This window comes from Indicator indicator, chromosome 26 (genome assembly GCF_027791375.1).
Source record: "Indicator indicator isolate 239-I01 chromosome 26, UM_Iind_1.1, whole genome shotgun sequence".
In the NCBI taxonomy this organism is placed as follows: domain Eukaryota; kingdom Metazoa; phylum Chordata; class Aves; order Piciformes; family Indicatoridae; genus Indicator; species Indicator indicator.
Genome location: NC_072035.1, coordinates 12,453,038 through 12,476,914, shown reverse-complemented (window position 1 = coordinate 12,476,914; position 23,877 = coordinate 12,453,038). Strand labels below are relative to the sequence as shown.

At 45.0% G+C, this 23,877-nt stretch overlaps 1 protein-coding gene across 1 annotated transcript in view; it reads left to right on the top strand.

The window, feature by feature from the left end:
* The first annotated feature begins 1,186 nt into the window (after positions 1–1,186).
* BICDL1 (BICD family like cargo adaptor 1) overlaps positions 1,187–23,877 on the top strand; it is a 47,805-nt gene continuing 25,114 nt past the window's right edge. The window contains exons 1-2 of the mRNA XM_054392802.1: positions 1,187–1,627; positions 6,392–6,607. Coding sequence (XP_054248777.1) covers positions 1,286–1,627; positions 6,392–6,607 — 558 coding nt within the window. The 5' untranslated portion in view covers positions 1,187–1,285. The remainder of the gene's footprint in view (positions 1,628–6,391; positions 6,608–23,877) is intronic.

Here is a 23,877-nt window from a genome sequence, read left to right as displayed (position 1 = left end):
GCCTGGACCTTGGAGAGCATTAACTGACACTGCCAGAAAAAGAGCCAAGTATTGTCAGGTTGTGCTAGCTGGGTTGGTGGGGTGTATCCCCACAAAAGGTTACATCCCAGAGACAGATGGCCAGAGTGCATTCCCACAACCGATGCTGTAACTGTTATGAATAATCATCAGTTCTAGTCGAGTGAACTAGTGAAAAGGTCTAGTGAAAGGCAGGAGCCAGCCCTGCTAGAAAACTGCATCAGCCATCAACTGTCCCAGCCAAAAACATCCTTGGATAGATGTGTGGATAGATGTGGGCAGCTGTATATGGGTGGACATGATCTAAATGAGTCTTCTGTAGGAGGAAGGAAAGCAAACCCATGGAATAAGAGTCTAAAGAAAAAAGCTGTAAAATTCATCATTTCTTTCTACAGAATGTGTGAGTCAAAAGCACATATTTCTTAAAAATGTTTTTGTTCAATCATTATTAAAGACTTGCTTGAAATTAAAGCATACTCTGAGGAAACACAGTCTTAGCAAATGTGGCAATATACAATTTTTATCCACCTTAATCTGCCTCAGCCTGCCTCCAGTGGCAAGAAGGAAACAGACGCCTGGATCTAAGGGAGGAAAAAGCCATCAAATTCAAAACTGAAAAACCAGCCAGTCCTACCTCCAGCAGAGTCTCCTCCCAGAGAGGAACGTGCTATCAGTAGAATTGACTACAACTCCCAACAACCACTAAGGCTGCTTTTAAAATAGATTTTATCCGGGAACATCCTAAACAGTCTGAAATTGAAAGCAAGCCCCAGTGGCTGTTGGAAGCTGTAGTCAGCTCTCCAGGGATGAAGTATTGAGCAGAAAGGTCCTGAGAACTACTCTCATAATCAAAAGAGCCCAGCTAGAGATCTGGAGGAGCAGGCAGCAAGCGGGCTGAAAGCGCTGTGCCCCGTTATAGGTGCCAAGCTCCCTCCTTGGGTTTTACAGGACATCCCAGGTTTTGGGGCGAATCTTGGCCTGGGCCTGCAGCAGAGACGGTGAGACCTGACCGCAGCAGGCGCTTCCCGCTGGACCCGTGCACAGTCGAGAAGCACAAGCCGCCCTACACAAACCCACCGCGTCCCCCTGGCCGTGCTCCGAGCAACCCCGGCCCTGCGCGGATGAGCGCGGTGCGCGGGCGCTGCCGCCGGCGGGGACCGACGCCGGGGGGCGGGGGCCGGGGGCGGCGGCGCTCCCCGCCCAGCAGCCGCAGCCGCGGGCCGAGCGCGGGGGGCGCAGCGGAGCGGCGGCGGCGGCGCGCAGGGCCATGTCGGCGCCGTGCCTGCGCCTGCCCGCCGCCGGGTCAGCACCGGCGGAGGCGGACAGCGCCGGCGGCATGGAGCCGCCCGCCGCCGCCGCCGGGGCCGCCGCGGCCGCCGCCCTGGAGCTAGCCCTGGAGGAGGAGCTGGCGCTGCTGGCCGCCGCCGGGGAACCTCCGGAGCCGCCGCCCGCCGCCGCCGTCCGCGACCCCGAGCTGCTCTCGCTGATCCGGCAGAAGGAGAAGGACCTGGTGTTGGCGGCGCGGCTGGGCAAGGCGCTGCTGGAACGCAACCAGGACATGAGCCGCCAGTACGAGAGGATGCACAAGGAGCTCACCGACAAACTGGAGGTGAGGCCCCGCCGTTCTCCTTCCTCTTTCCCCTGGCTCGGAGCCCTCCGCAAGGGCCCCTGATCCGGGGCCGCGGCCCCCGGGAGACCCGCGGTCTCTCCCCGCGGGAAGCAGCCCCTTCCCCGACAAATCACGGGGCCTGCCGGGCAGCGCACGGAGCTCCCTCTGGCCGTGATAAGGAAGATGGGGTTTAAGAAAACCCTCTTCGGCCTAGGGGAGGCAAATCTGCTGTGCTTTCTCCTCCCGGACTGCGATCCGGTGTACTGGCCTGGGGACGGGCGGCAGCACATCGCTCTCAGAGGGTCCTGTGGCTGGCGTTTTGCCCCAGGACCCAGGTACCACCTGAGCGAGCAGACGTGCACTGTGCTCAGCTACTCTCGTCACGGAAATGCCTCGGAAGTTAAATTTTTACAGCAGGTACCGAGCTACAGAACATATGTAACGCTTATGCTTAAGCTGCTGCAGCTAAGGCATTAGGCATGGCAGGAGATAAGCCCTAATGGTATGACTGGTAGCTGATTGCTCTCAAAAATACCTACAGGTATCTGGGGAGAACCGTGTGCCAGAAACTCAGTGGGTTGAGCTATTTATTGATTTTAAGGATGAAACAGAGCTATTACAAAGAAAAAGACTTGTGCAGGCAGCTTCTTTTGGAGCAGCTCTCCTGGAGGACTATGTAAGGGAACCACTATTAGCCCCACTCTTGGAATGTTAATTCTCCTGGCAAGTGATACCGCTTAGAAGGCTAAGGAAAAGTGTTTCTCACCTTTCTGGACAGGCTTTGAACAGTGCTGGATTAACACTTACATTTCAAGTCACACCCCTAGACCAGATCCTTCTGCAAAGTCTTGCATATTCCTCTGTTACCTTCCTCACAGATTTACATTTCTCAAGTTGAAGGGGATTTGTGAAATTATTGTATGGCCTTTGTTCTCCTGACAAAATTCCTCGCTTTACCTGAGTTGATCCCTTCCTCTTAGCAGGGAAATCTCTCTGCATGTACTACTCTGATAGAAACAATCGTGAAGGTGACATTCAGTCATACTGTTGTTTAGGGGCACTATATATGAGGTTAGAATTTCACAGAGTATTAAAATTTGCCCGACTGAACGTTTTCAGGTTGATCTTTAAGCAAGAACAGACGTATGTGGTGACGTGCTGACGTGATTTTCCCAATGAGTTGGAGTAGAACCTTTCCTGCCCTTAAAGGAAAAATGTACTAGTTTAGGTACTAGCTGAGCTGCCTGTTGGGGAGTTTGAGAGTCGCAAATGCCACTTACTGTTCGCAAAATATAACGATGAGGGGAAAAACATGACCTCATAGCATTTAAAATAACATCCCAAATGTTTACCTCTGCTCTCACAGGCCCACTCAGAAGTTGAATGAAGGGATGGTAAACACAACCAGTTGTTTACATCTTTCCATCCTGTTACTATTGCTCTAACTTTCCAGTTGAATAGCAGTTCGCTATTTTTCAGGCTACCCATCTGATAGGAGTCAGGTTTATCTGCTTAAGGGTCAGATATTTTCCACTACTTTTGGCAGGTCTAAGACAGTGCTACTTTCAGACACACCAAAAAAAAAAAAAAAATCAAATTTGAACATTAATCTCTTACAGCACAGCCTGATAATCCAGGTCTTTGCAGATTAAATGTTGGCCACCCTCTATTGCCACTGAAGTGAACAAAATTTCACAATAAGCTTTTCAGTTTCAGATGAACAGGGAGGAAGGACCCTCATCTGTTGCCTCCAACCCTATGCTGAGAACTTGCTGACAATTACTATAAGCAGTCTCAGATGAAATCCGTGATGAGAATTGCACCTAATAGTGATGTTAAAGTAACATTTAGGAGATGAGATTTGTATCCCATTTAACAGTTCAAAGTTGGTTACAAGAGCCCAGTGAAGCCCCTCCATTTCTCAACAGCCAGTGCGCTGGGCTGCTTCTCAGTTGTATTGCCTCAAGGCTAAATATGTTCTAGTTTTTGGGTTTGTTACTGAAGTGCAGCAATCCTGCCATACTCCTAACTCTAGCAACTCTTTCACTTCACAGCCTGACCATGGAGCTGAAGGCCTGCAATAAATTTTGCTATATGATCCTAGACTGCATTATCCTCTGTAAGGGATTAAAACAGGTAATAGCTCTGGTCCTCTGACATAGAAAAGCTTGCTGTATCCAAGCACTTTACAGTATGAACCCTCTTTATCAGCTGAGAAACTCCCCCTTGCTCTCATCTCTAAATGAGGACCAGCCCAGTTCAGTTAAGTTGAAGATAGGTTGTTTTCAGAAGAAAATATCTTCTAGAAAGCAGTTCTGTGTAAAAATCAGTAAGCAGCTGGTGGACAGAGAGACACTCAGAAAATAAAAAACTCCCCTACTGGGGGCAGGATCACACAATGTTGGGGTTGGAAGGGACCTCCAGAGATCACTGAGTCCAACAACCCTGCCAGAGCAGGACCATATAAATGTATAATCTAGTGTGCATCACACAGGACTGCATCCAGACAAGTCTTGAAACTCTCTGGAGAAGGAGACTCCACAACCTCTCTAGGAAGCCTGTCTTCACTACATGCAAAAAAAAAAAAAAAAAAACAAACCAAAAAAACCCGCTGTCCAGGTCTGCAGCTGTGAAGGTGCTGGGGTGAGGGCAGGCAAGGGGAGAAAGCTGTTGGAAGAGGAAGCATCAGCGTGTCCCACCTGGTTTATCTTCCCTCTTTGCAACAGCCTCTCAGTGCCCCACTGGTTCTGGTTTCTCCATCCCAGCAGAATAAACCTGATATTTTATGCTACCCTCCAACTCCAACCTGTGTGATGGCCATTTATTTGAGCTCTTTGTAGTGTAGCTTTTCTTTTGCAGTAAAAAACTGAAGGGGCTTTAAAATTATTGACAATTCTTATTCTAATTTAGAGTGGCCTCTAAATCACATTTGAGTATGTCTGGGGAACTTCAGCTGCAGTGCTGCTCTTCAGCATGCTGAAGTTTCATCTTCCATTTAGAGAAGGCCCTGCATCTGTCCAAATGTTGCCTAGCAGTGAATGAGACAGAGCTATGAAAGACATTTTTTTTCAGTGTGCTGCTAAAAGTGAAATTGTGGCTGCTCCAGCCACACTTGGGCTACAAATGATTTCTGTGCGGTGGTTGTCAGGGGCCTGGTGCTGGGATTTCATGCTGACCTATGGCATTAATGTTGGTAATACTTAGCTCTCATTTGCAAGGAGTGCTCACTGTTCTACTGTCTGAAACATAGGAAGATACTTTTGCTTTTGGCCACTGTTTTTAGTCAGCCTTCCTTCACAATTGAGAGTTTTCCAGAAAGTCCTGGATTTGTAGGAGTTGGAAGGACACAAGCAGAGTGCACAGGAAAGAATTTGCAGATAAGATTGAGGAAGAGAAAAACATGCATCTTCTGCAGAGTAAGGGGTGGAAGGCTGGTGATAAAGCAAGCCAGAGGGCTGCTCGAGAAGTGCTTTGACATTCAGACCTGCTCAGGAAGGTGGCAAAGACTCTGCAAAGGGAAGCTGTGTGTCATTGGCAGCAGGCACCCAGGGGAAACAGCCACCTCATAGCCTGTGTTTCTGAAAAAGCAATAAAAAAAGCACTTCACATAAATGCAGTGCAATTTTCTTTTCCTCCTAGTAGATTTATTTTCCCCTCCTGCGGTAAGTGCCATGGGGATTGCTCACTGGGGGATGAAACCCTAGGAAAACAGGCAAGTCCTACCAGTGCTGGGCCCAGTAGGTTTCTGTTCTTTGGTAACACATATACCTAAAAAGCTGGTGAATCCAACAGAGAGTAGCAGCAGGTTATTCTTGGGGACAGAACAAAGAAAGGGCTCCTGCTCTCCAGGTTTCCCTTCTAATCTTGGGACACACCCATGTTCTCAGTCTGTGACTGTTCTGCAAGTATCCACGTGGCTTCAGTTACCAGGGGAAATTCAAGCTCAGAGTTGAGTTTCTTTCAAACGGGTACACCATACACCTGTGTTGACCTGATTTGCAGTTCTGTTTCAGGCAAGCCCTTATTTCTCTGAGCCTGTAAATCATGCAAAAGTTCCACCAGATTCATGCTGTCCCTTATTTTCCAACTGGTCCTAAGAGCAGCAGAGTCCAGAACTGAGAGTGGTCTAGAAAACCAGCAACCCAGAACATGCATGTAATAATGTCTATAGAAAATATTTTATTGCGTCCATTGCCATTCCAGAGCAAACTGCATCACACAATAGAGTTACTGTGCACTATCAAACTACCAGACAACTAATTAGGTCAGGAATAGAAGGAGCAAATTGGATAGATGATTCAGCTGTTGTTCATAAGACCCATATGACAAGATGCCTCATCTAGATTCCTCATCAGCAGTAAGGACACGGTTTGTGTAGTGTTGACTATAAAGACAATTTTTAGACGAATTTTGCCACTGCCCACAGAAATACTACTGTGGAGTTAAGCTAGGCTCTGCTAAATCAATTGCCCTGCCTGACCTATATATTCCACCTATTGACATGCAGCCTGCTTTACTCTTGGCAGTTTTTTTGGTAAAAATTCAATGTGCTGATCTAAGGACAGGCCAATTGCTGAAAATGGAAAGCAAGTTTAGTGCCAGTAACCTGCCCTGACATGGGATTGGTACCTTCACAGCACTGTCATGCTCTACTGACATTCTATTTCCTGAACAAAAGAGTCAGCCTTCTTGAAGAATAGAGGAGGAAAAGGAGACAGCATTCATTTTTATCCTTTCTAACCTCTTCTTTCCCCTGTTATCTAGCATCTAGAACAAGAGAAACATGAACTAAGGAGGCGATTTGAGAACAAAGAAGGAGAATGGGAAGGAAGGGTGTCTGAACTGGAAAGTGATGTGAAGCAGCTGCAGGATGAGCTGGAGAGGCAGCAGGTTCACCTGCGTGAAGCCGACCGTGAGAAGACACGAGCAGTCCAGGAACTCTCCGAACAGAACCAAAGACTACTGGACCAGCTCAACAGGGTGAGTCACCAAGGCATGGCGAGGGCAGGTACCCAAGCTGCCTTGGTCATGGCAAAGGCTCACAGATCTGTTGAAAAACCACCTTTCAGTCAAATGAGCAAGAAAGCTTCCTCATTGAAGGGAAAAAAATATGATTTGGCATCTAGTCAGATCACACAGGTGTCCTTATAAAACATACTGCCTTTAAACTGAATTTTACACCTTTAGGAAGTGCTACATTTCACTGGCAAAACAGTTGTGTTTCTGGGTTGAGTGGTCATTTACTGCATAGATCTTTCTCTTCACTGTTTTTGTATCCAAGCAGACTTAGAAAATCAGTTTCTAATGTACAAATAGGCTGAGCAATTGTAGCACACAAGGAAAAGACTGGTCTGTGAAAGTGAGGTGAAAGACTTCTTGCTGGCCTCTCTTTTTTGACATACATGGGCTATAATGTTGAAGATGGTGTGTCCCTGCAGGTAACTTTGCCATGGTGTGAGAACCTACTGAAATTCCTCAGATGGCATGTTTCAGCAAAGAGCTTAACTTGTCTCTGAATGAAATAGGATTTATAGTGAGGCTGCTACAATCAGCCTAATTGACTGAATACTTTCAGCATGGCTTTCTTTCTGACAGCAATAGGCTTAACAGTTTCTGCCTCCTCTCCCCAGAAGTTAACCTGTCTGCTAGAGTTAAGAACCTTGGTTTTTTTCTCCCCACTGGACAGGTAGTACAAACCATAAATTTAATGCTTGAGAGCACAGTTACTCCACCAGATGAAAGCATTTTCTTCTTACTAGCTGTTTATCCCCAAAAGAACAAAGAACAAAATCACAGACCACAGACTCATGCTGAAGAGGACCATCTAATGTTGTAAGAGCATAATTCAAACTAGATTGTCAGGGGTGAGCCTCTGGGGCTGGCAGTGATTGCCCATGGAAGAGTCAAAATCTTGATTATAGCACTAGCACCAGAAGATTTTGAAATGGACCAAGTGCACAGATTTCTTCATCTGTTTTCACTCAATCTGGGTATGGAGTTTTCCTGCGCCTTTGAAGAGTAGGTCTTGGGTATAACACTCAATACTGGCACCTGAAGAAGTCATTGCTTGTTCTGCTGTAGATATTCTTGTCAAACACTAAAAAAGCCACTTAAACTGTGGATTTCTTTTTAAACTGACTTAAAACAAAACAGAACCAAAACAAACAACCAAAAAAACCCAACCACCAAACAGCTTTCTTAACTCAGGAACACTGCTAAAGCAATATCTCAAATGTTGAAGAAGAGTTAGTGAAGATCTTTAACCCCTTCTCTGGACAGAGCATATTTCCCATACAACATAGATGAGAGATTCCACCCAAACCCTTGCAGACATCTTGTGTGGTCTCAGATTTCTTATCCAGGGCTAAGAACTTGGGTCCCACCAGATTTGGTGACCCTCAATGATTTTCTGTGCATGCATGATTTCCATCACTGGCTGGGAAAAGTAACATGGTCCTGGTATAAACACAAACGGAACGATCAGTCTAGAAGATAGGAGAGGAAAAGCAGACAGCTTGCTTTGGGCTTTAAATCGCATGGGATTATCCTCACGTGACACTTGTGCTGCAGGAGCCTCTCACAGCCCAGATGCTCAGGGAGCTGCTCAAGTAAGCCTTGTGCAAAGAAACCAGTAAGTTGCATCTACCAGCATGCAAGGTCTGGGCATGGGCTTTGTTCCGTTAGCTCACTATTACTGCCAGAAATAGTCTTCATCCATTCGGTTCATAGTGCCACATCCTGGAAAAAGTCATCTTGGTGCTGCCCTCCCTGCTCCAGCCCAGTTCCCAGCTTGGAGGACTGCTGTTCTCCAGTGCAGACAAGGCAGACTGATAGATACAGCTTATGCTTGCTGAGGAATGATTCAGCGCTCATTGAGTTTGTCACCTGGCAAAAAAATTGCTGGTAACTCAAATATCACAGAGGTGTAAACAGTCTTCCTGGAATCATGAGAATCTGGGCAAATCCAAACAAGGTTGGGAACAGTCTGTCGTTCACCCAGGGCTCATTACTCACATAAAGCTGAGGCTTGTTAAAATCTCAGCATTATATTAGCACTTGATTACTGGGTGCTTAGTGTTCCACATCTGCTGCTCCACTGTGCAATCACAGTCTTATTTGTCTGGTCTCTTATTCTGAAGAGGTTATACATGTAATCCTTGAGGCAGTGGTAGTGCTTAAACCCTGCACCCACATAGTTTTGAATCCTGTTGCTACTTAGACTTTCAACAAACAGAAGGGACAAGTACAGCTGCATGGTGTGCTTGCCTGCAGCCATATTTCCACAGGCTGGAGTCTTACCAGGGATTGTGAGCTGAGCACAGAGAGCGAAAACCTTACAAAGAAGCACTGTTACCACTTCTGTGACCTTTGGGGTGGTCTTGGTTCTGTGTTTTGCACCTGCATTTTGTGTCACAGTGTGGGGTTTGGAAGGAGTGGGTTATGAGAAGTCTGGGAAATGCAAAGAAAGTCTTATTCAGAGCCTCAACTCTGCCCTGTCCAACACTGTATATCCCACTCACAGGAAAGACAACTTGCTCTCTGGTCTGAGTCATTCTACACTAGTAGGTACTAGCTCTTTAAATTTTAATTTCTACGTTTTTAAGCAATTAACACCTCGTGGCCCAATTTCACAGCACTTGAGCATCTCTCTCCTGAGGAAGGTATTCCCTTGGCACCAAGCCCTATATGTGAAATTACAGTCTCAGCCTCATGGGCTACCAGCTCACATGGTCCTGCTTGCTCCTTCAGGAGTCCCTGGGCTTCAGCCCCTTTTACCTCAAAGCAGAGCAGCAAGCCCCTACCTACCTAATCCTACCCCTCTCCTCCTTCCTGCTGCTGTGATATTCTTTCACCATCTAATTAAGCTTTAAGTCTTTTTTTTTAACCCTGCCTTCCCCAGAGATGAAAGGCCAACCCAAGCACATACTCTGTGTCTAAGCCTGGCATAAATACTAACCAACCAAGCATGCAGTCCTGCACACCCACACAAAGACAGCAAGGGGACCTGGAGAGCTCTGTCTTGAGATTAAAGCATGGGACTGAAAATATCCATCCTCAGTTCTGGCAAAAACTGATAAGAAAAACTCGACGATAGGGATTTTAAGTCTGTTCCGGTCTCTAGAAGTGGGGATAAGTGTCTTGCCTCAGAGTTGCTAAGAGGCTAAAATAAGGTCTGTAAAATGATTTGAGGTCTTCAAATGAGATGGTGATATAGGAGAACTTTAAATATCTAATAATAGTAAGTAGGCTATAAGGAACTTTGCCTCCTCTTGAAATACAGCCTTTGGTGTGGTTCTCTGCTTTAAGCAGAATGGAGATACTACCTGGGGCTATAGCAGTATTAAACCATGAGGAAATTAGGTGGGCTGTACTGGGAGCTCATAGTGAAAGACATGGTTCAGATGCCAAAGATCAGATTTAAGATCTTCACACTAACCTTATTTTTTTTTTAATTTGTTAGTGATGATTAAAGTCCCTTCTGCATGGTGATTTGATTTCCCTCCCCCTACCTCAGTACAGCAAAGCCTGTAGTAGCTTTCAACAGCTTGTCCACAGCAAGCTAAATGCCATTTTACCGAGGAGAACTGCAGAGGACACTGCAAGCAGTATGCCAGGGTACACACCACTCACCATAATGGCTCAAAGATAAAGTAGAGGAGTCAAAGTACAGATTTGATGAGAAAATCAAGGCTTGGGAATTATTACGTGTTCTGTTTCCAGCTCCTTCAGTCTCTCCCATCTGTTTCAATTCCACATTTGGAAAAAGCATCCTATGCTTTCTGTCCCCTTATGTTATAAAATCTGGGGAGAGTGGGTATAGGGAAAGGTCTTACATGTGCCCACAGAACCTAACACAGCAAGAGTCCAGTCCCCACCTTTGGGCTTCTAGGAGCTACTAATGCAAATAATAACAAGCAGCCCTTTTCCTATAATGAGGCAACATATTACTACTTTGTCAGGAAGTGAATGAAGAGAGACTTTCACACTGTTTCTAAGTGGCTTCACCAGATGGCTTTCCCACACATTTCCTGCTACCAAGCTCTGGGCTCCTGTAGCTGTTTGCTGCCTGTAGCTTGGGTGAGGATGCATCCTCCCCAGTTCAGTTTGGTTTCTTTTATGGTACATAGAGCATAAGGAAGTAATTTTACAATGTCAAGCTCAGGTAGTTTTTGCAATAAAAATCTCTTTTCAGTGGCAGGAAGAAGCGTGTCTTCTTGCACCACTGAAATGGCTCTTTGTGTTTAGAGAGGAGTGCTCAGCTGCCACGGTGTCCCTCAAAGGGGCCCTCAATCACCAAGTTCTTATATTCACTCATCATCTAGTGCCAACATACTGCTACAAAGAATGAGGTGTTCCAGTCAGTCCCTCTGGTACAGCAAGAAAATGATCAGTCAGCCCACAACTCTCCAAAGGAGGTTTTATTTGCTAGCCACAAAACCTTTCTTCCAGCAATATTTCAGTTGAAGGAGTTTTGTTTCTAACTTCACACTTTAACGTCCAACAGAGCTTCAGAGGACTGGCAGGCACTGCCTGGATTTGATTTGAAAGAAATAGGTTTTGAGTCAAGAATGAGCTGACCATATTGTATTCCCTTTCCCAATGACTTTTACTTTCAATACATCCTTTTTTGGTTAACAACACATTTAAAGGAGAGGCAACTCTGTTGTCAGTTATTGATTTGAAGAGATTTTACTGAATGGTTGGCTGTTGGATCAATCAACATAAGAACAATGTTGGTTTGAGGAAATCCAGACTGTTTTAGAAAGTGCCTGGAACAAGTGTACTGGGCAAGATTCACCACTTTTGCCATGCCAGAGATCTATAGCCATTATGTTACGAGCTAGCCTGTCTTTAATTCTTTATTTTATCTGTACAGATGCTTAATACAAGCCTCCTTATGTTTCTTGTTTATTCAGTTGTTTCCTGCAGCCCAGCAGGGTGTTTTGGGAAACACCACCATGCTTAGCACAGAGGCAAGTAAGTCAGCCTGAATTTAAGTACTACTTCAAGGAGTTTATTTTTAAATAGAAGGGGATCCTGAGTGGACCTAGGCTCAAGAAGACTTGCTTTTTACTAGCTCCACATTTCAAGGTGCAGATCAATCACTACACTGAATTCTTTCATACAAATTCTCTACTTTTTGCTATGACTCAAAGTGTTTACTGGACCTATTGAATAAGAAGTAGCTGATTCTAAGGAACTCCATACTGAGCTACCAAGTAACACATGGAGTTCTGCATAGCAAATCTAGAGCTGCATCACCTCTGAGCAGTCTGAATTCAATGGCAGGGGGCAGGGAACGACTACAGGAGAAAAGGCACCATCCCTTCTTGCTGAAGGTACTGAAGTACCTGCCTTTCATGGCAGCTTAGGTAGAGATGCTCAGTCTTTAGGGGCAGGCAGACAGCCCCTCCAGCATTGCTCTGTGCCTAGCAGAAGGCATATTTGTGTTACATGTGGTGTAGCAAGGGGATAGCAGATACCAGGACAAGAGATCCAAACAAACACTGAGGCCAGCAAACCTCCCATTATCATCAAGCACCCTCCTGCTCTCTGCCCCTCTGGAGTATCAGCAGATCCCAGCACCATGTAACCAGATCCCAAATCACCAAGGGAATATGATCAGTGCACATGAAGAAAAAGCTCCTTCTCACCAGCTACTTCTCTAGCAGGGAACACTTGTTAATAATTCAGCTTCATGCCACATCAGGACTGGAGTGCTGAGGCTTTCTATGCCAAAGCAGTAAATATAGGATGTGCCTGCAGCTGCGTGTTCTCGCCTGCAAAGTCCCTCAATAAAATGATTCAGTGCGCTAGAAGGTAATGAAGAAACATCTTGAGGTCACTCCTGAGAGATACTCACCCACCATCCATCTGGAGGAAGGGAGAAAGGCAGGGAGAAAGGCTCAATCCTCTGCTGAGAGTCTGGCCAAGCTTTGCAGCACCAGTTAACCTCATTTCAGGGCACTCAGAGCTTCCAAAGCCAAATAGAAGACACTAAGGCATAAGACATATCCAGACACTAAGGCATAAATGCAGCAAACACTAAAGAAAATATCAGTAAAGATGGGAGGGAGACACACCCCTACAGTGTTTGCCCAAAGATTTTGCACTGACCCACTTAATGTAAGATTTTTATCTTTTGGTTTAAATACCAGTGAGCAGTGAGGGCATGGGTAGAAAGCTGTACAGAGGGGCACTCTGATACTGAACAACAGAGCAAAGCCCTCCCTAAGAGAAGGGTTGAAAAATGACTATAAGGTTTAAAAAGTATGTTGCTATTAAGGCAGGAAATCCCTACTTTTGGGAAAAAGGATAGCATCCAGCAGTCCCAGGGGCTGGGTGGGACCCTCATCCCCCCTGGTCAGTGAAGCAGGTACCCCAACATCCCCAAGGTCCCCTTGCTGGTTGCTAGGTGACAGCACAGCACGGCCCCAGCTGGTGATGTTGCTGTGGCAACCGGCTGTGATTTCTCTGCTTGTAATGCCATGGCAGTCAGCGGACACGCAGGGAGACGCACTTATGACGTCCGAGGCAGGCAGAGGCCTGTCTGCCACCCCCGCGGGCTTGGCTCACTGCCGGGACGTGTCCCTACCATCCACCGCTTCATCCCACACCCCCTCCTGCTCACGGTGATTTTTCCCCCAGGAATCACTGAGGAATCTCCCATCCCAAGGCAGCCTGGTGTCCACACCACCCACAATGAGGTTCAGAGATGGGGATAGGTAATGGGTTTTCTTTCCTCAGCAAAGAGTGCTCCTTGTGAGCAGGTCCATCAGCCTGCACAAGGGTGACTCTGCCAGGGCCTGGATCCATGCATCTGCCCCTGAGTCCAGTTCAGGGAGCAGCACCACATAAACTATTATCTGCAGAGCCACATAACCTCTGCGCTGTGTGGCTTGTGCATCCTCAGAACCTTGTGGTGCCTGGATGGAGCAGCAGAGGCTGACCCCATGAGACATCCCCAGAGCCCGGACCTCTCCCCCCACACCCTGGGCAACACATCAACCAGGAATGAGCATCCAGAGCCCTGTCTAGGACAGATATACCCAAGTATTAAGTACCTGGTAGGCAGCCATACACTGCTCTTCCTGCACTTCAGCTGAGCCCAGTTTACAGCCCAGCTTTCACATCTAGCAAGTGGTTCTGGAAGAGATTTTGAATGTTTCTGCTAGGCTTCTGCCTTGAGACATCAGCAGCACCACTAAGCTGTGAACATTTGAAAGCAGGAATCCAAACTGAAACTGAAGTTGAACTTGTTCTGGGTGGGGAAAAAAAAAAATCTGAATGAGTCCCTTCCTCCCCTCTTGCACTGCACTAGAAATTTCAAGTGACTATTGTTCCAGTCCAGGTCTTTATATGAATTCTTTTATTAAGCAGTACTCAGAGATAGGAACATGTGGGCAGAAGAGATTTTTTTCAAAGTATTTCTGCTTATTCACACTTGCTCTAAACACATCCTCCAGGAGATTCTAGAAAGTAGGACACAGAAGGTGTTTGCATCCGGCCACTGCATTACTAGCTGGTAGCAGAGCTAAACATGACTGAAGGCTTTCCAAATATATACATAAGAAAACACAATTAAAAGCATTGGATCTTTAAAGAGCCATTCTGGGTTATGAAGTTCACACACCTTATAATGAAAGCAAGATTACTTTTACTAAATGCAGTTTAGTAGACAGTAGCTCAAGAGGGAGGTGTCTTCGACACTGGGGATGTTTTCCAGCTGTGCTCTGATTACCCATGAAATCATAGAGGCCCCTTGCAAAACAGCCTAAAGCTTAATCAACATTTAGTTTAGAATGGCACTTGGCAAAACCCAGTTTATTTTAAGCATGGATAGAGGATCAGCCAGACTCTCTTGCTGACTTCTAATGGATGCCTCAATGTAATACAGAGCTAGCTTATGCTTGACAATGCCACCCCTAGGAATGGCAAATGCCAGCATAGGTGGGAACATGAAGCTGTCTGTAGGTGAGAGTACAATAGGAAACAACCGGCAGATGAGGACATAAATCAAGTGTGCTACATGACAAAGCGATTAGGGTAAGAGGTAAGTAGGCCAAGAGAGCACTCCATTTGGAGGAGATACAGGTTGCCCTAAGAATTCATTAGGTATCCTTCTGTGAGGCTTGGCTGTGTAGCTGCACATTTGCATCAGATTTCCTTCATGGACATGATCCCTTTCAGTGTCTGGGGAGGTGGGGGACTGGCAAGATCAAAAGTGTGGGAAACATCTCCATTACCATTCTCACCATCTTCTAATTATTCTTCCCTGGAAGGCAGAATTATAACCGAGTTTAAACTATCCCTTGCTTGGATTGTTTAAGATGGTTTATGATTTTACCAAGATTAGCAGAGTAATGCAGATGTGTAATAAATGTGGGGCTGTTGCAGAACAGTTAGAAGATCTGGGGATATACATGTACCTAAAGCACCCAGCTCACTCAAATCGCCCTTAAATACCATTTACTAGTTCCACTGTGCAGTTCACCCGATCTTAAAAAAAAAAAAAACAAAAACAAAAAGAAAAAAAGTATTGTGTTTTGTCTTCCTTGTTTCCCCACCCCTTTTGCCCCTCAGTCTTTGTTCCCTCCTGGGTACATCTCAAAAATCAATTGAAGCTTAAGTTCTCACCAGCCTCAGGCCGGTAGTTGCCTCTGCAGTTTTGTTCCTGAAGCTGATGTGAGACCATGTTATCCCTCAGTTCCTTTGGGGTTAGCTTGACTTCCACTTTCAGTAAACCAAGAGGAGAACATTTAGCCTTACTTGCCATTTTTGTTCTCTATATCCTTGGAAGCTTGTTCCTGAATCCACTTCCAGACTTGGCACAGTTTCATAGTAACAGGGGTACTCTTAAGAAAGCTCTTCCATTTGGCAACTCTTTAGCATAAGTTGCTCATGTTTATTTGTTGAGCAAAGCACCATTGTGTTTGCTTGCCTACAAGCTCAGATCAAGGGAAACTGAAGTCTTCTGCAACTCAAGTAAAGATTTGTTGCTGACACCAGGGCCATGAGGCAGGTACAACCCTCAAGACTTGCTAGAGGCAAGGGTCAATACTTTCAGAAGAGAACCATAGGCCCAGTAGCTTTTGCAGGTGAAGCGTTTCAGGACCAAGTAAATACATAAAAGTTTTAACAAAAAGGGACCTTTTGGAGAAGCAGAGTCCTCCTTTGGTTCTTTACTTGGCTAGCAAGTGTTTTGCATAGGTTTTATTGCATCACAAGAGAACTGAGACACAGAGACTAGGCAGTGATTGTCAGTGTAGCTCTACAAACAAGATCCTAGTAAAGGAAAAAAATCTCCTCCCTGCTTAAACAGACTGTAAAGAGCTTGAGCTTTTCATCTTAAAAAATGGAGGTGAATTTGGTGGCAGGGAGGTTGTTTTTGTTTTGAAAGTTTGGATTAGGAATTTAGTGAATATCCCATACTGGAAGTGTACTATCCCAGGAAAATGTTACTAGGGTAGACATTACATTGTTACAGAGTTTAAGCTTTATTCTCCATATCCCTTACATAAAGGATAATGTGTATAAGTTGCAGGATAGGAACTAGATTAGATATTAAGAAAAACAATTCAGCTGTCAGGTTAGCTGAGTAAAACACAAGGCCCAAAGATGTGACAAGATCTCCATCACAGGAAGCTTTCAAGAAGTGGCCAGGTAGTCACCAGTTGAGCAGGACTGGCCAGCTTTTGACTTGGCATGGAAAGAACTAAACGAAGTAGAATATGAAAGAGGCCTTCTGAGGTTTCTCTCTCTTTTTCGCAGGCAAGACTTTCAGTAACATCAGGTCAAGTCTTCCTGCTATTTATGAATATTGAAGGAAAGAGGTAGAGAAGCCTGAGGGAATACTAACAAGAAGTGATCTCTAAGGCTTTGCAACAGACTCGCATTCTACAGAGGCATGATATAACTGAGGGGTGGAAACAAATGTAAACGGGGACCATTCAGAGGTTTGCTTGAATGTGAGCTCTTGAACAGACTCAGATCTTGGGACAATCACACTTGCCAGCTGATTTATGTTTAGCTGAAACCAATTGAGAAAGCCTGAAATGGCCGTATTTGTTCAAATGAGATTGTTTGCAGAATTTAGCAGTGTGATATTTGTCCAAATAACATCTATTGATCAGCTATGAAGTTGCAGAGGGATTTGCTAACTCAAATTGTTTCTGTAGTTCTTGCCTATAATCCAGAGAGATTTATTCCCTAGGCTTTACTGGATGATGTATTTCACTTTGTGCACAAATTCTTCCTAAATGTTCCCTTCCCTCTCCACCTTAGTACAAGGAACTTCACATATTACTGAAGACTAATAAAGACTAATAAATATTCACAGCTTTAAGAGCTCAAGGCAAATGCTCATGAAATTGATGATTTCATTAATACTACCTCATCTGGGGCATTTCTATGATGGAAGCACTGGTGCTATAGGCAGACTCCCTCACCCTGCAGAGCTGCAGTAAAGGAAGGGTCTCCCAGCCTTGGACTGCTTTATCAGCCTTTTTTTGCAAGAAGCTACCATCTCCCAGATCTGCTGATCTACCCCATCTGAGTCAAGACAAGCTGTTCCCAAGTGTGTATTCTCCTTTTCCACTGCTCCCTCTGGGCTGAGCTTGTTCTTCCATACCACAAAAACAAGCCAGCTGAGTCTGAACAGGTTGCATAGTGGCTTTTTGGGCTGTCTTGTCTTGAGTCAGATGAATAAGAGGTTGCTTGGTACCCTCCTTGCGCATGGAGCCCATGCTGGGCACAGACCCCAAAACAAGCAGATAGAGAATGGTGCATTAAGAGCAGGACTGGAGACAGGCAGAAACATGGCTCACAAGCAATTTGCTTGGCTGGATGGAATAGGCCAAGCACCATTTTACTTGGAATCCCTTGAAGGGGAGAGCAGGTATCACTGCAGAAACCTTTACTGTGATTGTAGCCACTGATTTGTACAATCTGAAACAATTCCTCAAAGCCCACCTATAGAGCATTAACAGGTTGATTTATTTCATTTAAAGAGGCCTCCTCCCTTCTAGGCATTATCCAACCTAGCAGCTCAGAGCTGCTTACTGAGATTAACCCTCATACCACGAGACACAGCCCATCAGCTGCAGGCTGGGTCTCAGCAATTCCTTCCTTTCAAAGGACTCATTTGCATCAGACTTTGAAAACTTGGGAAATTCCTTCTGTCTTCCCATCCTTCATAATCCTCCATCAAAAATAGTACCACAGACTAAGAAGGTCAAGTTTAGGGAGAGGGAAGGAGACTGCAGCCTTTCTCCCTTCATTATAGGTCAATGCCTCACATGGTAAGATTTGCCCAATGTGGAACAGTCCCAGACCACACAGCCTTAGTGCTCCTGGTCCCAGACATAGGCCTCCTCCATCAATCTCTGCCCACTCTCATGGCCAGGGAGCACATGGTCAAAAAGTATTTTGCTACATGAAGCAGATGATGCAGTAGCCTTCCCAAGCATGAACTTGTTCAGATGAGGATATTAGCTCTCCTGCTTCATTTAATCTCCCTAAGCAGAGCTGTAGGCCACTCCAGGTCAGAGAAAAAGGCCTAATCTGACCCAAAATGCCTGTTCAGATCCACATTCCAAGTAGTCTGTGATGTTAACCCTTCCCACAGTACTGGGAATGTGACAAACTCCCAGAACCAGTCAGCTGTGGTGCAACAGCTCTCACCCTGGGGACAGGGCAGGAGGAAACAGCTGGCTAGACTGGAAAACCATTACCAAAGCACACATCATCTATGTCCATATATACATTATACACCCCTTCCACTCTTCCTTCCTCTCACATGACTTGACATACATACTGATAGTATTTCAAGCACATGAAGAGGACAGTTTTCGTGAAGGCTGTGTCAGCACCAACGACTGAAATGGCTTATTTATACTTAGACAGTCTGCTGATGTCTGCTCGTGCACCGGAAAAGCCTTGTCTGCCCCTTTGCACAACAGTGGGTGAGGCCACTGCAGGGTGAGATGGAAGCATCAAGGCCAAGTTGCTGCTGCTTTAATATCACAGGGAATTTTTTTGCTTGTGTACCAACAGTCTTCCATATTCACCACAGATGAGGCAATACTTCAAAGGCACTCTAATCCACCAGCATCATTAGGCAAATGTCCATAAATACCCTTCTCACATATCTTGTCTTGCTGAGATTATCCTTGTCTCCTTGGAAACTGTCAGATGATGTATAATGCTAGCAGGGATTAACCCCAGTGAGCCTTATAACCCTTGTGTAAATTCCTGCTCTATGAAGAGACCTGGCCAAATAGTCTCCTTCCCCAGTAAGTGTTGCCATAAACAATATTAAATCCAAGAACCTTTCAGTAAACTTGAGTAAGGATAAAAATTAATACAGAGCTTGATAAGTGGTATCATTTGTCTTGCCCTCCAAACAAGTGCATTTCAGACTTGTGGATATACTTGGCATTTCAGCAGCCTGACAAGTAAAGCTGTCTTTTGAATCAGTCCTTAAGAGAAGGCTTCTGCTGAAAAGTTGGGCTCTAATATCTTTAGCTCCTTTGTCCCTTGGTGCCAGTGGGGATCACACTGGGAAATTCCAAATCCCTGCAAGAGCTTAACAAACTCATGGTATGCTTTAACCTATTAATTTCTGCAAACTAACCTGGATTCTAGTTAACATGTGCATGCTGTGTCTGACACCAGTTGTCCTTTCTGCCTCTGAGCAAGCAGCTACAGGCTGCACCCTCATGCCTCACTCCTCACCACTGCTCAGACATGACCAAAGCATCACGTCAAGGTACAGCCCAAACACCACAAGCTTTCTGCAAGCGGAGCATTTCTCATCTGGCAACGAAGAAATTGTTTGTCTCTTGGGACCCCATTTAGCCTGCCTGGGCACACAGAGCAGACTTTTGCCACATCACACAGATGAGACCTGTCCCCTTGTAGGAAATGCAGAATAAGCCAGTGCAGGCAGTCAGGCAGCACTGCATTATATGCAAGTGTTAAGGGTTGAAGTGTGTAAGTGATAGCAAACAGCCTGTGGAGCACAAGTGACATGTTTAAACTACTTGCTCTTTCTTCAGTCCATTTGAATCTTTATAATGTCCTAGCTTGGTGAGATCTGCTGTAATTCAACAGGGAAAAAAAAAACACAAACAAACCAAACCAGACAAACAAACCAACCAACCACAAATCTGAGTGAAGCCAAGAAAAGGAAGCTAGAAGAAGCACCAGCAGCAAAACCCAGACCAGACACACTGCAGCATTTCTGTAATTAAGCAAACAAATCTCTGGCACAGCATCGTGTCTATGTATGAATTCAACAATGTGCCACAGCTGATACCTATATTAGACTAATCAAGTAGAGAGAGCTGAGAGAAAAGGGAAAAAGGCCTCCAAGATTGTGGCAGGAGGTAGGTCACCAAAGAGCCAAGCCTTAGGGAAGCCAATGTAGGCAAGCTACTGACACGCAAAAGAAAATCCAGGTCTTGGCACAAGCTGGTTAGCAATGATGTGAAAATTTCCTTGCATGCTCTATGGACCTGTTTGCTCCCCAGCCATCTGCCAGCTTCAGTGCACACCTCATCACGTGGGAGACAGGAGGGAGAAAGAGAGGCTTAAAAAAGGTCATTTTTAGCACAGATAGGATAATAGCCTTCCTGACACTCACATGCCAACATACTCACAGAAATTCTAAGTAACACCATTTAGACACTCTTGCACACAGCAAGCACTCAGTAGATTTAGTATTGCTACTGCAGGCTTCTGCATATTGAAAATTCAGCTACAGCAGCAGGATTAATAAAAACTGCTGGGAGCTGGATGCCATGATCTCTTCTGGCATTGATCACGTTATTCTTGTTTTCAGGCAGCAAGAGGAAGAGAAAGTTAATCACTTAGAGGCAGCAATGCCAAGGAAGATCCCAGGTTAAAAATCCTTCTGTAGTAGCATAAGAATTGGAGCAGCAGATCAGCCCATGCTCAAGTGCAGCATAATCCACACATACTCAGGCAAGGCTGCCCTGTCTTCTGCAGACAAAGCAAGAAAGAAAAACACAAGTGGAAAGCAATGAGAGTGGCCACAGTCAAAGCCTGAGCACATTCCAACAGGGCTTTCAAAATGAAGCATGCTCCAAAAACCCAGTAACTCGTCAGGGAGACTTTGAAGCCACAAAATTTTGTGGTGTTTAACTTGGTGTACTGCATATGGTCTCCTTCTATGTAGTTAGGACCAGAAAGCACATAGAAAGGGTACAGGTCTCTCATCACTCCTGACAGTTCCTTAAAAGCACCAGAGCCAGAAACAACATTTCCTCACCCTCTCCCCTGTCTCTCAAAGGACATCCATAGACCTTTACACACTGCCCCTCCAAGACAAATCACTGAGGGTGAAATGCAGGATTTTGGTGAAAGAGAGAAGCATGGTTCCCTTTCACTGGTTTTGACAGCTTTATCAAGGATGCTACTTCTTTCCAGACTAAGTCTCAGGCATCAACCCCTCAGCCACCAGGGAAAACACATCTTCTCTCAACATCAAACACACAGGAAAGGCTCTTAATTCTTACAGCATCTGTCAGTACAATGTTTTCCAGTCTAAGAACTCATGCAGTGCTTACAGATCTCCAAACCCCAGTGCTGGTTTGCAGGCAGCCTCATGGCTTGGTTGCTCCCTCAGTCCTCATGACTGCCTGGCACCTTCTCCTTGCTGCACATCCCAGCCCAAGCTCACTGCAAGCTTGGGCTGTGTCTGCATGGAGCCATGCAGTGCCAAAAATACCCACAGCTCGAATGATTCTTATACCTTCAAACAGCATCTCAGACTGGGGGAAAGGGCTTTTGATTCAGTGACTCTCGACCTACATTTCCACAAGCTTGGCTGTAGGTGCAAGTCTGATGATAGCAGGTGTGTGCCAAATTTGCTGCCCACAACCAAGCACAGAATCTTTGGCTGTGACTTTTTCAGTGGACACTAGTTCACATGCAGTTACTCTAACAGCTGTTGGGATGCTGCTGCAGTGGGTTTTTCCTCTTCTGCCAGCACTGCACCCCTCCTCCACAAGAAAAATAAGTAAATATAGGAAGGGTTTGTGACTGAGGTGTCTTCATCCATGCAGAATCATCCATGCTATACTTTAAGTGATATTCACAGATACACCAAAACCTGAAACTCATACAGAGAGGGGCTCTTTCCAGTCTCTGACAATGATACACCTGGAAGAACATACTACATGTTACACACCATCCTACAGTATGTGCTGCACCCACATTGTCTTTCAGCTAAGTTTGCTTTCTGCATCTACCTGCTTTATTTTTTTTATTTCCAAGCACAGATTTTTGTAGGACTTAAAGTACCAAAATGCCAGTGAGTTTGCCAAAAGCTGTTATTTAAATAAATTAATGCAAGAACATTTTAAAAGCTAGATTGTATGAAGACAAAGGTTCCAAGAGGAGATACACATTCTTGTTTCTGGACCCTCCCATCATCCAGGGACCCTGGCCACAGCAATGCCCATGCACTCTCTTCAGGAGAGGCTGACACATCCGTTAGAAGCTCTGGCCACTTAGAGAAGTACTCAGCAGCTTCACAAAAGCTGGGTGTTCAGAAAACTTATCCTCAACTTGAAATGCACCTGCTGTGGCCTAATTTAGCCTCTCTGGCTCATGCTAGAAGTTACTGTTACATATTTGCCACCACATTGTGCTACTGAGGTGCAGACTGCTCTGAAGGCCAAGACCCTGCTGCGAGATCTAGAATTTAGAGACCTAATCCCCTTAGTGCCACATCTGTGGCTCTGCACAAAAAGGTAAACAAGTGCTTCTTCATTCAAGCATCTGCTGCACTGAGTCATAAGCTGAACCTTGGTGGAAACAGAGCAAAGCTGAGCTAAGAGGAGACAAGCATTCATGTAAAAAGTATAGATCAAGTATTTTTAAGTAAAATGTTACCTATCAGCTCCAGAGCAATCCTTCAAGAAAGCAGATTTGGACCTTTTTATTTAAGTATTACAATTGTGACATGCTTCCATGTGGCTTTTTTTTTTTTCCCCAAACTTTGTGATTCTTCATGGAACTCACCTTCCATTTATGACCCTACTGTACCTATCAGTGATAAAAACATTTAGTGAAGAGAAAGCTCTAACAGAATAGTTTGAAGATGGAGTTCCCATCCTGGACAATATTCACTATAGGGTTTTAGCTTCCTTATTTTTCTGCATAAAGCAGCCATAAGTTTTACTGCATCAGCTATGAGAAATAAGCCTTCTGCACAGAACATCTTCTATCTTGCTTTAGTCAAGCCAAACTCTCCCCAAGACAAAGACTTCTTAATTAATCAGGCTGTGAAAGAAATGAGCCAAAACATCAATATTGTTTTTAAGAAACGGCCTGATGGAAGGTATTTGGAGTCAGACTTGGCAGGGATTTAAAAGCTAATAAAACATGTCCCAGGTCAAACCTACCTTAAGGTTTAAATATACAGCTCCATGTTAGGAAAGGCAGACTTCAGATAGGAAGAGAGAAAACCTGAGAGAGATTTATATATTTTAAGCCAACTCCTTGGATTTTGCCCCATGTTTTTTGGTATCCACTCATTTCACATACTGGAGTGGACACCAGTGTTTTCACACACTCAGACATGTTTGTGAGTCCAAGCTTGAGCATCAGGCCTACACAGAGGAAAGCTTTTGGTTTGCATATTACTACTAAATCCTAAAAGAGTATATTCTGAGCATAACAAGGTATATAGATGAAGATTTCAAGAGCAGACAGAACTGCTAGTCTACCATCCTGTATGAGATATTCCCAGTAGAACTCAGTTAATTTCCTTTGAAATAAAGGAGATAGAGTGCATAAAGCCAGAGTAAGAGTCTGCAAGAAGCTTAATTATTGTCTCCTGCTTACAGCCACAGAGTTTGAACACCTTGAGGTTTAAAGTCTTAGAGTAGAACAATTTAATAAAAAAAAAAAAATTAAGAATGGAGATTTACTGTTCTGACTTCTGGCTACCAGGGGAAGATATCAAAGCCTCTCAGAGCAGGAGGGTGTTTCACATTTTGCTTTACCTCCACCACCATAAGCTTCTGCTTCTATTTTCAAAAGTTTTTAATGACCAGGTTAAGTCTTCATGTTTCCAGTTCAGCTGTTTCCAAACTAGTTAGGTTTTGTATTTCATTCGGCTATCATCTGACCCACACTTACAGCTCACTAGAAATTTACTGGACAAAATACTTTGTGTCCTTTAGCTCCAGTCAAAAAAGTCAGACTGAGCTCAAAAA